At 32.5% G+C, this 17,250-nt stretch overlaps 1 protein-coding gene across 6 annotated transcripts in view; it reads right to left on the reverse strand.

Moving 5' to 3' along the window:
* Positions 1-17,250, reverse strand: part of GRIK2 (glutamate ionotropic receptor kainate type subunit 2) — a 359,071-nt gene that overhangs the window by 204,173 nt on the left and 137,648 nt on the right. For all 6 annotated transcript variants that reach the window (XM_077176547.1, XM_077176545.1, XM_077176546.1 and 3 more), the window contains 3 exons: positions 16,271-16,452; positions 12,434-12,487; positions 9,303-9,476 (listed from right to left, as the gene is read on the reverse strand). In XM_077176547.1, the coding sequence (XP_077032662.1) occupies positions 9,303-9,476; positions 12,434-12,487; positions 16,271-16,452 (410 nt within the window). The remainder of the gene's footprint in view (positions 1-9,302; positions 9,477-12,433; positions 12,488-16,270; positions 16,453-17,250) is intronic.

Below are 17,250 nucleotides of genomic sequence, written 5' to 3' on the forward strand. Positions count from 1 at the left end.
TGTCAACTAGTCCAGTAATTAACAAGTATTAATTGGTAAGAGACACAAAGAGCATATCCTTGGTTTTAATATATCAGAAGCATATAATGAATGAAGACTGTTCCAGCCTACCAAACAATATCCAAAACAACCACCTGAATATTCAGAGACAAATATTTACATATGATTTTCACCCTTTTCTGCTCCATTGCAGTATGTAGTGTTTGATACTTCAGTTTAAAATTAAATAAAAATTTAAAAGTGGTAGCTCTTCATCTGCTTACCCTATCTGAGCCTGGAATGCATGTAGCAAACTAAAGGTTAGCCAAATTACCCATAGGCTGATTTCCAAAGGGCAAGAATTTACCCAGAACATTCTTCTAAGTGTCACTATTAAGTGTAGTACATTGCCAGTCCTAACAGGCAGTGCCATTGTGAAGCTGATAAGCACACAGTACAGGCTAAATTGATGGCCCCATTTCTCCACAAATCATATTATTTACATTGCTGCTTAACCTAGCATGCCCACACTGTCATCCTACAATGGTAGCCATAATGAGTCTTAGAGTTATTAATTCCTGCAGGTAAGTCCACTGATTATCAGTTCTAGTTTTTTCTACCCCTCAAGACAAGTTCTAAAAACTAGAGCAAAGAAGGAGAATGAAAGAAATATTTCTTTTGGTTCACTTTTCTTGAAAATTTACAATAACATGGCATATACATAAACAATTGAAATTAATTTCAGAATGCATATACTAAGAAAAATGTCTTCATATTATCATGGAATTGCTTAAATTGGAAAAGACTTTTAATATCAGCCAATTAATAATCCAGCACTGCCACTTTCACCACTAAACCATGTCCCTAAGTGCCATATTTACTAGACTTTAAATGCTTCCAAGGATGGTGTCTCCACCACTTCTCTAGGCAAGTTGTTCCATTGCTTGATTACTCTTTCTGGGAAGAAATTTTTCCTTATACACAATCTCAACCTCCCCTGGGATGACTTAAAGCCATTTCCTCTTGTTCTGTTGCTTGTTACTTGGCAGAAGAGGCCAACACCCACCTGTCTACAACCTCCTTTCAGGCAGTTGTAGAGAGCAATAAGGCCTCCCCTGAGCCTCTTTCCCTCCAGGCTAAACAACTCCAGCTCCCTCATACACTCCTCATGAAACTTGTGCTCCAGACCCTTCACCAGCTTCATTACTCTTCTTTAGAAACATAGTCTTTGACGATTACAGTTTCTTAATTGCAGTCCTCAGACTAAATTTAATGCAGTGCAGACGTGTGCACTCAGGTTCTTATCTCAAAAAGCAACCTATGCTTCAGCTGCTCTTCTGCACTGTGTAGGAGATCCTGCAGGTTGCACAAGCTCTGCCATTTCCCTACTTGCTGTTACACTGAATTCCCTCTATTGCTTCGTAAAGACGTAGCAGCATGCAGATTGCTAACATGAAAGCATGATGTAAATCAATGGTAATCTTAGTATATTTATAAATATATACATGCATCCTCAAAAGACATCTGGAAGAATTCAATGAAATCTTCCATGGAAGAGAAACTGCAATTTCTACTAAATGCTGTACAGCACTTGTATATAGCTTTCCTTTGGGATAGGATGATAGGTTTCTGATCTATCCTGTCTCTTAAAATTCTAAAAGTTACTGTATACAGTACTCAAATATTTAATAATGCAATTAATTCCCAAAATAGCTGACAAATCATTTCTAAAACATCTTACAGCATGAAATCCTGCATAGTCCTTAAACTCACAAAATTAACTGTGCCTAGGGGAGATTCTTAGCTTGTAATGCAGTAATGAGTAATTGTTTAGTATTTCCTTTGAAGTACACATTTGCTGCTACACTGTTACTAAACACATCTCATCAGCAAATCCAGAAAATTCTTTTAGCTAAAGGGATAATTACAAAGCTGTCTACATAAGAAGACATCCTCTTTGAAGCTCTAAATCAGAATCCAAGACTGTATTTCTGTAACCAGTATTTCTTTTTATTTTTATTGATCTTCTCACCCTCAGGAGCCTTAATAGCATCTTCTTCTCATCAAATCCTCCTGTCCAGTCACAGTGCCTGATAGCAGTTACTAAATTATTATTTAAGTAGCTATTCCAAATACAACTGTTATTTCCATATTGTCATGTGCAGATAAGAGAATGAAGTTTCACAAATATCCTTTTACTATTAGGAAAACTAAATTACTAATTTGTATCAAGATATTTGACAGTTTGTACTGTCACTGAAAATACTGACATCAAGGATAAATGAAGTCAGACAAGCTCCAGAGAGAAAACCCTGAACTTCACCATAATTTTTTTTTCTTCCTTTATGAGGCATGCAAAAAAAATGGATTTTGGAGACCACAGATCAGAAACTATGAAATTAATGTAAAAAAATATTAGGTTAAATATATTGAAATAAATTGAAATAAATTGAAATAATAATAATAATAATAATAATAATAATAATAATAATAATAATAATAATAATAATAATAATAAAGTATATTTCCAGTTTTGTATCTCCCTGATTTCTTGAGTCAATAATTAAGAGCACCATTTTAACTCTATTTTGGTTTAATTGTAATACCTACACTTATCACAACTTCATTTTTTTTTAATTCATGCTTTTCCTTGGCTCATGCTGTTTCCTCAAATCTTGATTAAAATGGATTAGCAGCAGCTAGATAAAAATTACTGTGATGTGAGGGGGTAGGATTAATTTTTCTTTGGATGGTTGGATTAGGTTTTTCCTTGGAGTTTTTTGTCGTTGTTTGCTTGTTTTTATGTAGAGCAAAGAATCTGGGAAATTTACACATAGTTTTCAGTGCAGTATAACAGTGCCCTCAGTATTATTTAAGTCCAATTATCTGACACGGGAGTTATTTATTTCTTTCATGAAAAACATCATTAAGCCTTGGTTATATCATGATAGAAGAATTGAATCCCTTTTTGTAAATTTTGGATGTTTATGTTACAGACAATTCTTTCAACTTCAGGAGTCCTGGTTTCAGTGTCATAACTCTCCTAATCCTTTCAAAGTTTATAATACAAAAAAGTACCCTTTCCAACATTAGTAGTTTAACCAAGCTAGTTTAACCAAAAATAAGCCAGAGAAATCTGTTGATTAATGTGCTCTTTCACCTGGTTACAGATGGCCATTTAGCATGGTCTTCGTGCATTGGTCCAATGCCTCACAAGGTTTTAGGTTTTTTGAGCACATTATATCATTATTGTCCATCTATACTCAGTGTTTGACCACTTTTTAGCAATTCTTTGGCTTGACCTTGGATTCAAAAAAATTTCTGAGAATATTAAACTAACATACCCATAGAGCTAAGAAAGAGAACATTCAGATAAATTAGATTTTACAAAACAGTCATAAGGTTTAGACATAGAGAGGTTGCTTACTGGAATCTTTCTTGCAATCAGGGGAAAAAGAGAATAAACAAAGAATATATTGTATAAATGCATCCCCCAAGTCTTAAGGTGTGCAAATATGGAGACCTAATTAAGGAAAAATAGCTACACATTTACAAATCCAACATTATTCTCTCTTTCATTTCCATTCTCAAATACCAAAGGAATTGTAACTGATTTTTACTGTATCTGTTAAAATGGCTAGTTTCAAAATGAATTTCCTAGGCAGCTCTGTGAGTAAATGCATTTGTACATTCCTTCAATTAAGGACAATTTATGAAGGTATTAGAATCTCTCCTCATTATCTTTGCATTTTCTTTGCAGTTACATACTTAAAGAAAACTGAATCTATTTTCCTTATCTGAGGAAGTCTATACACCAGCTTTAAAAATTTCAAAACTTTATGAATAAAATTTCATCTCCCTTTTTTGAACCAAATGAAAATCCTATACACAGAAATGAACCATAAATCCATTCTCCATATGCAAAAAATCTCTAGCATTTTGCCAACAGTATTTAATATCATTCTAAATTTCAGGGGTGTTTTTCAACAATCATTTTCATTTACTGAGAAGATAACCAAGAAAAGAAAAAAAGGCAAAAATAATTAGGAATGAAAAGAGAAAATGCTCAACTAAATAATGCTCCATTCCACCAGTCAGTACACAAAATGCATCCGCTGCAAACTGTGATTTTTCTGGGGTAAACACTTAAATATTGACCTTGGCTCTTGCATTCAAGAAGTACCACAGTGCTTCTGTGCACCTCCCATATATAGCTACTAAAGTGGGCATTAAAAAATAGAAAAAAAAGAACAATCTTTTCTAGATAAGAAGAAAGCTGAGAGCTGAATTGGATAATAGGCAAAAGCAATTAGTAAGGAAAACTTTATGTTAATTAAGCAGCAGGGCTTGTTAGGTCATCTTAATTATGCATGCTAAATTCTGACTTGAGGCACAGAAAACTGTGAAGATTAATAGTTGAGGAGTAAAAGAATTCTGAACTCATAACACTTTATTTATGCTCTATTTTGCTTGGCGTGAATCATGGTTGTCATATATAACTGTGGAAGTGTATTTATGCTCAGGGTTTTATGCGTTTTTTCTTCTTTCTGTGTAATGCTTGTACAGACTCAGTAAGTGAAGAATACTAAAGTTTCTTTAAAATATTATGTTGCCCATCTGTTTTCCAGAATATTTTTCTACTTATACAGTACAGAGGCCAATATTGTTAGAACTTAATAAAAATATTGTCATAATAATTAAGTATCATTTTTACATTTTGCAGGAAAGTTCAAAATTGATTTTTTACTCCAGGCTTAAATAAGGATGAACCCCTACAAATCTAAACTTTGTAAGGAAAAAAAAACAGCTGAAGTTACACTAATTAAATATTTTTATTTCATTATGGTATATTTGGGGTTTTTATTAACTTGTAAGTTCATTTTTCCAGAAGAAATCATAATCTGGTTGAAATATAATCTGGTTTTATTAATGCCAAGTCATTCCATTTCAGTGGTTGCTAAGTACCAATCACTTTCAAATTTCAGAATTCATTATGAAATTGGTGGAAAATAACAGTAATGAGTATATAATATATCAGAGAATTGTTTAAACAGCTTCAATCTAGTTAGAAGTTGCTTAATACTGGGATAACACAAGGTTCAAATGCTAACAACCCACCCTGTCCAGAGTCTAACCTTCTAAAAGTGCTTTTTGAACTGCTAAAAAGAAAGAATATGTGGTGAGAAACAGGGAAATGAGTGAATGAATTGATGTTTGCCCATTTCAATTTGGCAGAGTAGCCATTCTGGATTTTACTTGGAAATATGTAAGTCAAATTTTAAAAAACTTGCTTACATGTATTGCTGAATCAAGTCAGGAAGTGTAAGATCAAGTGAGAACTAATTTAAAAGTTTTCCTAGTCTGAAAAAAAAAAAACAGATTTGGATTTAAAATGGACAAAAATGCATTTTTTCTTTCCTTTGGCTTTTTCCACTCAAGTAACAAGAAGAAACAAGAAGAAACAGATAAATAGATACTGAAAAGTTAGATACAGTTAATTCCACTAGAAATAAAGATAAGGTATTGCAGTTTGACCTTTGACTCTTCATTTCTCCTGCAATTTTCTAAAGGTATGGTTTATTACCTCTGGCAAAATTGTTACTGTATAAATTCCTGTAATTTTATTATAAGAAATAACAGCCATGGCATGTACCAGTTTCATTTGATGTTTACTTTTATAGGCACTATTTTTCTTTATTCCTGTTAGTAAGAGTATGATGATACAAAAAAAAAATGGTCAAAGTAAATACAAGACTGCTAAGAATACTTAAAATAAAAGACTTAAAATAAAAAGGAGATTACTAATTTAAGAAATAAATACAACTATTTAAGTAGCTTTATAAGCTATACCATGTCTGCACATGCATACATGCACAAGTGTGTGACAGATAAAAGGATACAGATACACTTGAATAGCAACACATTTTGATTATTATTTCTACATTATGAGGAAAAGTATCATTTTGATTATCCTCAGACATTAAGAAATATGAAAGAGCCATCAAATGCACAAATTAAGTCTATAAGTATGTGAATGATGATAGAGAAATGTCTTCAATCAGAGTAGACCCGTGAGTCTTCCACAGGACTTCTATGTATCATATTAAAAGTACATTCACATTTTTCTTTAATATAAATTAGTTTAGCCCTTTAAAGAAATAATTTTTATAAACATTTACACAAGCACTTTTATCTCAAGAAGACTGTGCAAAGTGTGAATAGTCTGAAACAATATGGCAAGCAATTTTCAACATTTCTACAGGTTTTGTGGAGCCATGGAAAAACAAAGCCAATTGTACTGTAGTTACTCTCCTAAATCATAGAATGCATTTATTTTCTTTGATGTACCAATAAGTAAACATTTATTACTAGAATTTTTCAATATGGTAGCATTGATTGAATAGTTTAATTTTATTTTTCCAAAGTGAATGCAAAGAAATTCTTAAGAAATCCTGAGAGTGAAATGTGATTGAAAATTTGATTTTGATCCTTTTTCCCCTCAGGTGTGCTAAACCATCACCTTTTTCAGAGCTATGCTGAGGAACAGCTTAGAAACAAAGAAAAAACTATCATAACTGAACTCAATAGGATTCAGGAAATTTTATACCAATTTTTATTCCATTAGGATGCTAAAAGGTAAATGAATTAGGAGAAAAATTATATACTAGTTAGACAATTATACAAGCCTGGAGAAAAGACTTTGAAACAACAATTAATACTGGGAACTCTATGAATCATAAATAAGGAAAAGCAATGTCAGAATTACATTGATAGTTCTAACTGTCATAAGGGCGAAGTCAACATGGTGAAAAAATCTGACATAGAAGTACCTTACACAAACACCACTGAGCTTAAAAACTTTGCAATTCATAACTGCCTGCTTTTACAGCACCAGAAAAGAGCTAGTCTTCACTAAAGTCTCTAAATGCTTTATACAAACTTCAGAATTTTATTTGGAACAAGTTTTAGGTGTTTTAAACCTGATTAAATGGCATTTAGCTGTGTGGTTCAAGCTGAATGCGCTCTCATTAAGCAGTCTTCTTGCTAATTTTTTCTGATTAAGCTGTAGCCATTATCAACCAGTGAAAATTAAACACATTTCCAGTCCAGCCCAGCCCAGATCAGTTAGAGTACTCCACAGCACCTTTATCTGTGAAGAATCTTTGATTTCCAAGTCTATTTTTGACTTTAAATACACATGAACAGTGACATGAAAGTCAAATTTTACACACTCAACTGATTTTACAACTTCCCTGATAATAAGTCGATAAAATGTTTTATTCTGGGCACAGAAAGAACATTGTGCAATGACATCATGATTTGACTTTCCTTCACACCGCCCAAATGGACACGCTCTGGATGATTTTTTGTATCTAAGGACCAGAACAAAAAAAAATCTGTAAACTCATAATGTTTGCCAAGATTATTAGCCCTTTAAATAAAATTTGAATACTATCTGCATCTCTCAGGTACTTAAAACCCAGGTAATCAAAGCACATTTAAATGCTTAATCCACAAAAAGAATGACCATAAAATATTCATCACAGTCTGTATCAACACTTGGTTCCACTTGGAGCATAGAGGGCTCTTACAGGTCCAGAAGAGAAGCCACTATGCTTTTCATGCACTTTTTTGTACTTTTCTATCCTGAGGCAAAGTAATGATGTAAAATATTATTCTTACAGAGTCGTATAATAGCAATTATAGGGTTCTGCTGCACATCAGAAGGTTTTCTGAGAAGAGCACCTTCTTTACAGCACCACAGGAGATGAAAAACTTTCAACTGGCCCACAGAACTCTATTCCAATATTTATTATTCCATTATTTTTCACCATGGCCATATGTTCTCATAAAATAACTATCACTGCTGATCTTTGTAAATATCCAAAGGTCTGAGATCAGTTACATCTTTGATCAGTACATAAAATATACAACTACAATGAATGAGAAGAAATTATGCAAATTTTAAATTCAAAAAGGTAAAAAAAAGAATTGAGAGTATTAATGCAAACAAGGAAGCATGAAAGAATGACTTACAGTAATAAGTAGCAGCTATATATAAACCAGATGTGGGCTTCACACAATTTTCAGATTTTGGGGGTTAATTTGCTTTTTTGAAATTATTTACAGAAATGAACAAAATAATTTTAAACTACCATGTGATGCAGTCTGTAAAGTGCAAGGAAATTAGTAAACAAATTAAATTTAAAATGTTTCAAATTATCATGTTCAAAACATTATATACAGCAAGTACTTTAAAAAAGTATTTTTCCCTAAAAAGGGTGATTTTCTAGAAAAAAATTAAACTAACTTAATAAAATATTGATTGCAATTTAGTACCTAATATCTATAAGATCATTAAATCTTATCAGTAGAAAAAAAATGTTGATTAAATGTCTTATGTGGAATAATTAACACAATCTAGGCATCTTATATATCACTAAAATACCTGTCTTCAAGAAATAAAATTTTCTATTTTTCAAATTGAAAAGCCTAAAAAAAACCAAACAAAAAAACCACCTAACAACAGCAACAAAAAAAATTACCAACAAATAAAAAACAAAGTCAAACAAAACCCAACCCTAAATTGCTAAGGGGCCAAAGCGGAAAATCTTTCAACAAATTTGAAGACTAAAGCTGACCTAATGTAGAATATCTTTTAAAATAATTTCCTTCCTGATATTACAATTCCAGATTGAATTCCAACTAACGAGCAGAAACTCACCAAAACCTAGCAATGAAAGTTTGTTTGCAGGAATATAGCTGAGATTTTTATGAACTGAAGGGAGGCCAAAGACTAGTGACAAAATGGAAGGAAAAAAATGAAAACAAAAAACCAGATTAATTATCAGATGAATCTGAAAGAACAGAAAGGACAAAAGATAGTAATGAGGTCCTGTTCATAATATTAATAAAATATTTTAAAACCTGATTCATGTAAACATTAGAAAGTACACATTATTAATGATTGAATCTTAAATGAATAAGGCACGAAATGTAGAGAAAGAGACAATTTTCATTAGCTTGATTTTTATCCCATAAAAACATTTCACCAGCAAATTAAGGAAATTAGGTGAATCTGATATTTAGAATATGGCATTATAATTTGAAAAAAATACAGTACATGTAATTTTGAAAAAAAAGTTAATATAATCATGTTTTCCATCTGCAAAACATTAACAGAAACATGACAGTTACTCTTGGACTTATGTTTACAGTAATATTTGGTTACATACCTCTAAACATTTTTAACAAAAAGGAGTTATATTTTTTTTTAGCTTCACAAACATATTATAAAAGGAACCAAATACTGGTATTCATACCGTCATAAATCCATCCAGCAAACCTGAATCAGGCTTCGGTGGTGCTTGCAAGCGCTCCATAGACCACTTCTCAATGATAGATGACACCTGGGTGTTTTCTGTGTTTAGGATTCTGAATCCAGTCATGTTAACACCACTGTACCGATAGGGTTCCACATCCAAGGCAAACAGGTCCTGAAAAAGTCACCATTGTATAAATTCTGTAATACACTGCAATTGTTATTTCGACTGTCGGACCATCTCCCCAGATGAGAACATGGTAATTTTTCAGTGCTATTTATGCTAGGAAATGTGTTCTGCTTGTCTGGGGGCCTATGTCTGTGAGCAAGCAACGTGGCTGCCCTTGTGGTGGGAGTAATCTGATTCTCAGAGGAAGAAGACCAGACTTTCAGGAAGTGTTAGTCCAGTTACAGAACTGTACCTACTATGAGGTAGGCTAAAATACTACAGTAATTAATAACTAGAAATTTTCAATTTCTAGATATTAATATTAATTGCTAGTTCTTGAACTTACCAGAAACTAAACAAACATGAAATAATGAAATAAACTGGACAAGTTTCCTTGAGCTTTCATTTTCAGTGAAATTTAAACATGTTAATCTTAGGAGGATAAATTGGTGGAGGAGAGTAGGCAGGGAGTGGGGGTGGTGGTGAGCAGGGAGAAGGAGAAATGTACATGGCTTTAAATTTAATCAAAAGCATTTTTTCACTGTCATCAACATACTTCCAAATATGGACATTTCTTTGGTTAGGAATTGATCTTTGCAAGAATAACTTTTGTCAATTTACATGTTTTCAGTATATCTGTGTGTGTGTGTGCACAGTTAGCCCTCAAATATACACAGGGGGAAATATAATTAATAAAAAGTAAAACAATTCAAATTTTAGCTCAAGAAAGTAAATTCAAGGTTATCCCAGTGCTTTGATCAAATCCTAAGAAGCAATATAGAAACAGTACTAGACTTCAGGAAACTCAGGTCTAAGATCAAGTTTTGACCAGGGGGGAAAAAAGATGTAATCAAGTTTATACATAATCTATTCCTTCCCTATAACATAATTTTAATTTATTGAAAATAGAATTTTTCCCCATAATTCATAGGTATTCATTCATCTAATTTTTAATTTAATTTTTGCTGTCAGTTGGCTTTAGGTGTAACACTTGTCTGAATCCATTTTGTTTACTGGCTAGAGCTAAAGATCAAATATTGTACTACAGAAAATCCAAATACAACACCCATTGTTAACATCACAAAGCCCATAAAAATATCAACCCAGTTATCAATCACTACCCATTTTTAATTCCATAGTTAGTAATATGATTTACTTTCCCATTCACAATATCTAAGATATGCAGGTTTCAAGATTAATTTAAAATAACTTCGCATCCTCTTTTTAAAGAAATAAAACATTTTATTGCAAAGGAAATGTTGGACATAACAAGAACTACACTACATCTTTCTCTTTAAAAAATTCTCTCAGTTTTTACTGTGCAAGAAGTCAGTACCTCGAATGCAATTTTTTAATCCAAACACATTTATGTTTATACTGGAATGTAATAAATATACACAGCATTATGCATTTATTACAAATGCACACAGGTCAGTGTATTAATGAGCCAGTGCATTACATCCTGAATCAATCAAGAGGAGATTACACAGTAGACTGTTGTAAACACTCTGACTGGAAAATTTATTTGACAGGATTTTCACCATGTCAGGTAAGAAGCAATTAATATATAAAAACAACCAAATTCTGATTCTGTTCCAGAGCTACGTTGCAAAATCAAAATCTCTGATATGTTTGTGCACAGTAAATTATCTCTTGATAATTCCAAGTCAATATAATACTCTTGTCTCCATGAAAATATAATGTTTTAATAAGTAAATAGGAATGACAGAAAATTCTGATTTTTAAACAGAGCTTTAAGGATGAGAATTCAATGCCAAAGGACAGCACAGTACTCAAAAAACAATTTTCATCTATGGCAAAAATTTTTAAAAATGAATAAAAAACCTTCAAAACATCTATAATACACTTTTATGGCAGGAAATCTATTTAGTGAGGGAAATTCTATCGCATGAAATCCTAAATCTGTAAGTGACAGAAAAATTTACTCTTCTAAAATAAGATAGGTATTTGTTCAGGGTGTGCCTTTTAAATTCACAAGTTATTTTGCTTTCTATCCAACTAGCTATTTCATGTTAATACTATACATGAACTTCTGTTTTGTGCTTCTGAGGTGGACTCCTACCCTACCACAAGGGATTTATTTTCATAAGAGTTTAAACATGTATGCGATTTTAAACATGGGTCAGTTCAAGCATGGTTTTGCCAAGGCACATCTGTCTCACGTTTGTCTCATGCTTTTCTTTTAAAAAACATCATGAACTGCAATCTAATTAGACAAAATTGAATGTAAATTCAAGGCAGACAAATGTGCACAAATCTGGAGACTGTAGTCTCTAGAATAATATTTTACCAACTTTTAAATTGTCTCTTAGTTAGGCTGTGATAAGCAGGAAAAAGGTCTTCACATACATGTTTGTTTTGTAAGGGCATTACATTTTAAATGTTCATTTATTTCAAATGATAGATCCAAGAAAGATCAAATCCCTTCTAAGTTACATTTACAGTGGACACCAAAGAATATTGCATAATTCATGTGCCTAAAAAGCTCATATGAATTGTTAAATAAAATGCTGCTCAGATTCACACCAAATTATTCATGAATCATATGACAGAGAAGAACTACCTTGTAAAATGTTGAATCAAAAATATGGAATATATGAGTAAATTTTAAAATGTCTTAATCTTCACATACAAGCAGCTAAAAGACAGAAAGGACAAAATGCATAAAACAATGAATTATGAATTATACATTTGACCCTCCTTGATAGTTAAAAGTGCCACAGCCAGATGCTTTTTTCTGGTCTATCAGTTTTCAGGGCACACTGCTGAAAAATAATTAAACCATCCTGATGAGTTTTCACTGAAAGTAAGAAAACTCAGCAAGGAAACATCTTGCACTCACACCCCATTCCAGAGAGACCTTATCCACTTTGTTAAGCAATATAATTAGGAAAGTAATGTCTTTGTTGGATGGCATCACTATGTTTTCACAAGCCACTTACCAGTGTGGTAAAGATATAGTGATAGTATTCTGTCATCATCCCCATAGCTAAAGCCTTGAAAAAAATAAACAAAAGATTAATGTTTCTGAGGCCATATAATACATTTTTATCACACTCACATGGCAAATGAAACACTGCAAAAGAACACTAGTAAGATGAGGCTATTGGGTTGGAATTATGCTAAAATTAGGTCAAGCAAGTAATTTCTTAGCAGTTAGAGAAGATTACTGACTATTAAAGGAATTTATGAACCAGATCTTCTGATAGAAAGAATATTATTGGACTGTTTAGTGCAGTAAATGTGAAAGAGGCTTGTATTTTTACATACTAATGGATACATTAAGTTACAACACATAATTTGAGTCGACAATATTTTCATTCATTATTGAACCTTTTCTTTAAAATGAATTACCTAATAGGATTTTTTTCTATTTTGATGAATGCGTTTAAAAGAAGGAGCCAAGCTTATATTATACATGTGTACATTTTTCCAGCCACGGAAGAAAATTCTCAAGTCAAGTTCTGAACAGCAAGAGAGATATTACTTAAATAAAAATGAACAAATATCCATAGAATCATTTATAAATTCAGGTATCTCTCAAGTACCTTCATCGCTCTTTCCATCTATGTAATACGAAGTAGTTTTTGATAAACTGTGCATTTTAAAAGTTCATGCTTTCCTCTCAACTGCATAAAAAAAATATTTAGATTAAAAACTACGTTTCATCATGTTTATTCACTAAGGGCATTTTCCCCAGAAAAGCATTTATCTTCATGATCTTCACAAAAGTTGTCTTAGTATTTTCTTCCTGTCCAGGAACTATCAAAAGAATTCTTCACCAAGTTGCTACCAGATGGACTCCTTAAAGACACTGAAGGCCACAATTATACTACTGTGACAATACCAGAATTTGTATTAAAAAGAATTATCAGCATTCTGAAGGCTGTAGGAGCCTTTTTACTTATGACATTGTCTGAAAAATGATGAAATTAATAGTCTATATGATCTTTTCAAAAGAAAAAAATCGAAAACTAATCCAAACACAAGTTGTAAATCAGATTTTATAATATTTTAAACAAGATTTTGAAAAAACATCACTTTTCCAAAGAATGCCTATACTAATGTACTGACAACTCCACAACAGTACTTAGAACTAGAGTACAGTGTTCCAGTAGAAATTAAAGTCTCGAACACAGGAAAACCACATTCCCATAAGAAATATCACAACTTCATTAGGAACTCTAAACTACAAATAATCTTAGCTTTTGTAAGAACTTTTTTTTCATAAAACCAAAATGTCTTCCTCTATATGTGTATAGGTGACACATTTGCAGTCACCTATATCAAAACTGCTTCTAGTCAAGTCTTTCATGCTCCAAAGTATCCCTACACAACATCCTACACTTGTTCCTTATTCTGCTGTGCAATGATGCTGTCTCTTTTCCAGGTCTTCCTGCTTTCACCTTCTCACTTCTCTAAAGATCTCACTTCTTTTTCCTCTTCAAACATTTTAATTTCTCAGTTCTCATTATTACAGTGCTTCCCTAACCTTTTAAATTATGTATGGTTTCCCTGGTTGCCTGGTGATGTAGATAACAATGAGATTCGCCTTAATTGAAGTATGTTTGTCTAATTGATGGGATTTTTTTTTTTTTACTTTTCATTACATATTTTTGGCCAGAAAAATGTAGTTGCTGTTTCACTAGGTTCTCAAGGTACTTCGCTTTCTTTATTTTCAACTTGTGTAGTCTTCCACCAGCTCCACTGTTAATCTTTCCAATTATCCTCTCAAAATGAAACTCCTTGTCATGTGTCCCAGGATTCATCCCTCCATTAACAGGGAAAAAAATCTGATTGGTCAATAATTGAGAAATGGATATATAAATATTTTTTTCAATAATCACTTTTAAACACTATATTTGGAACATTAACATTAAATAATAAATATATTCTCAACACCTCTTGAGTCAATTTCAATGGCAAGTGCTCACATTCAGCTTCAAAACTACAAATTTTGGGCATATTTAGAGCATTGCAGTATAGGACCAGAATGGAAAAGTAAAAATCTACTATAAAGATCTAAACATTTATGAAAGATTTTTTTTCCTGTATCTTCCCTCTGTAATCTTTAGGATAACCAGTGTGCTTTGATGAAACAGTCCACTATTTGATTTAAAGAGGCTTAATGCTCGCTCTTGGGTCCTGGGACATGATTGAAGATACAATGGTTTTAATTTTGTTCCCATTTCCCTCTATTCATACATTTTTCACAATGTTGTATACTGCAAAATAAGAGTTTTTTCACCTAAAAATTTCTAGGTAGTGTATAACTAATGTATCTCAATGGAGTTATTGTTAGTATTGCAGCTTAATATTGCCATCAACACATTTCCCATTTGCATTGTTTAGATTTTAAATATTTAAAATAATTAAATGTACATTCAATGATTTGGTCTAAACAACCAGAATAACTAGGATGGCTTATGTTTAGAAAAAACCACTAGCAGAGGTTTAAAATTACTAGGAACTAATAAAAGTTTTTCAATCAATGAACAATAAAGAAAAGAAATTATATTATACATGTAGATTTATTAGCAATTTTAATTATACCCACAATAATACCTGTAAGTACCTCTAATGAGACACATATTTCCAGCTCTTAAATACATTTTGTTTTCAATTTAGACCCTGCAGTTTTCTAGCAAACATAGAATAAACTTGAATTAAAGTCAGTAAAAGCTATGCATTAGAAGTGCAGAATACTGTTTCAGTTTAGGTATTCCTCCTATCCTCTTTATTGGAAGTCATAGCTTAACTAAAAAACTATGGGGAAGATCATCTCTGAGCCAGTTAAATATTTGGAATTTTGCTGTATCTCACCTACTCATTTAATCTGTGCACAATATTTTGAAAGCATCAACCCAAATGTACTTGGGTGTTTTGCAGTTCCATTGTTAGTGCAAAGCAAATATGGCTCTGAGATATCGATTCTGTCTGTGATGGTGTTCACAGGGGTCCCAGGATGAGGGAAGAGACAAGAATGTTGACTCCATGTTTCAGAAGGCTTGATTAATTATTTTATGATATATAATATATTAAAACTATACTAAAAGAATAGAAGAAAGGATCTGATCAGAAGGCTAGCTAAGAATAGAAAAGGAATGATAACAAAAGCTTGTGACTGACCGAGAGAGTCCGAGATAGCTGGACTCTGACTGGCCATTAATTAGAAACAACCAATCACAGATCCACCTGTTGCATTCCACAGCAGCAGATAACCACTGTTTACATTTTATTCCTGAGGCCTCTCGGCTTCTCAGGAGAAAAAATCCTAAGGAAAGGATTTTTCATAAAACGTCTGTGACATCTGTCCTCTCAATGGAAGACATCAAAGTGGTCTTTTGATAACATACTGTTCAGATATCAGTCTCTGATTAGGAATACACATCCTAGAGGCCTCAAATAAAAACAAATATATAAATACATACATACATAAAGATTTGATGTATAAAATAACATTAATCAAGCATTTAAAACCATGCTTTAAGCATCAATTCTCCAAAGTACCAGTTCTTCATAGTTGAAAGATTAATATGTCTTCATGTTCCTCCTGAACATAAATTATTTAAACTCTTTCATTATAAAAGCATAATTAAAGCACCTACCTTTTGTGTCACCAATAAAACTGCCTCTGAAATCCTTGGCTGATTTTCAGTAAGGCCTGAGTAAAACTGACATACAATTTCCCTGCTTGTTAAATACCAATAGGTCTGGATAATACTTTTATTTATTAGGGATGAAAAAGATTAAGACATCTAAAGCAGAATGAGGATTACCTGTTTCAAGATGCCTGCTGCCATTTCATGGCTGCAGTCAAAGATTACATGGAATTCTTTGCCTCTTTTCATCTCCTTTAGCAATGGCTTTGCATCTTTTGTGTCAGCCGGTAACTGACGGATTTTTAGTCTTAGGTTGTATCGTGATGGAGCCTTGATGAGCTCTTGTAATCGAATGAGACCTTAAAGAAAACAGGAGTCAGGAAAATTATCACAACAAGAACCTGAATTACTAGCAGGAGAATATACTATAAGCATTCAAAGTTTCCAGATTTTTTTCCCTCTCTCATTTGGTTGGAACTGATACACAAAAATGTTGTTATAAAGAAAAATTAAGAAGTATCTGTACTCCCAACACTTTAGTACAAGTCTCTTTTCCCTTAATATTAATGGAGAATAAGGAGCCTCATTTAGGATTACCTTCAGACAGACAAATCTTCCTCTAGCCTTATCATGCAACTGTGACATTCCTCTTCGAAGAACATATTACTCTAATTCAATTAAAGCCATATTCCAGACTAATAGTTTTTAATCAGACTAGACAGTCTCCCAAATAATAAATCAAGTTTACATACAAAGTTGTGAATCATTTCACCACTGTATAACATTCTCAAATCTCTTCTCATATGTCTATACTGAATCACTTTTCAAGAACAGCGAGAAACAGAAGTAGCTTTACACTACTCTGCCAGTTTTGGAATTAAAACGACTCCAGAACAAAACTTACTATGTTTTTGGAAGTGACTTTGAAATTAATTTGATTGTATGAAACATTACAGTGATTCATGATGTTCAAGTTTTCTGTACAAGTACTGAGTATTTTTAATATACCAAATGTTAAAGGGAAGACTAACTGTTCTTTCTTGACTGCAAACTGCTCTTTCAAAGCATTCTTACTCAAAAGGGCAGAGTCCCTAATGTGCGTGTTTTAAGCATATTTTCAGGTGTTACACCAATCACCTTTGTTACACCTCTGGAGA

The sequence above is a fragment of the Agelaius phoeniceus genome, chromosome 3, assembly GCF_051311805.1.
Source record: "Agelaius phoeniceus isolate bAgePho1 chromosome 3, bAgePho1.hap1, whole genome shotgun sequence".
Classification (NCBI taxonomy): domain Eukaryota; kingdom Metazoa; phylum Chordata; class Aves; order Passeriformes; family Icteridae; genus Agelaius; species Agelaius phoeniceus.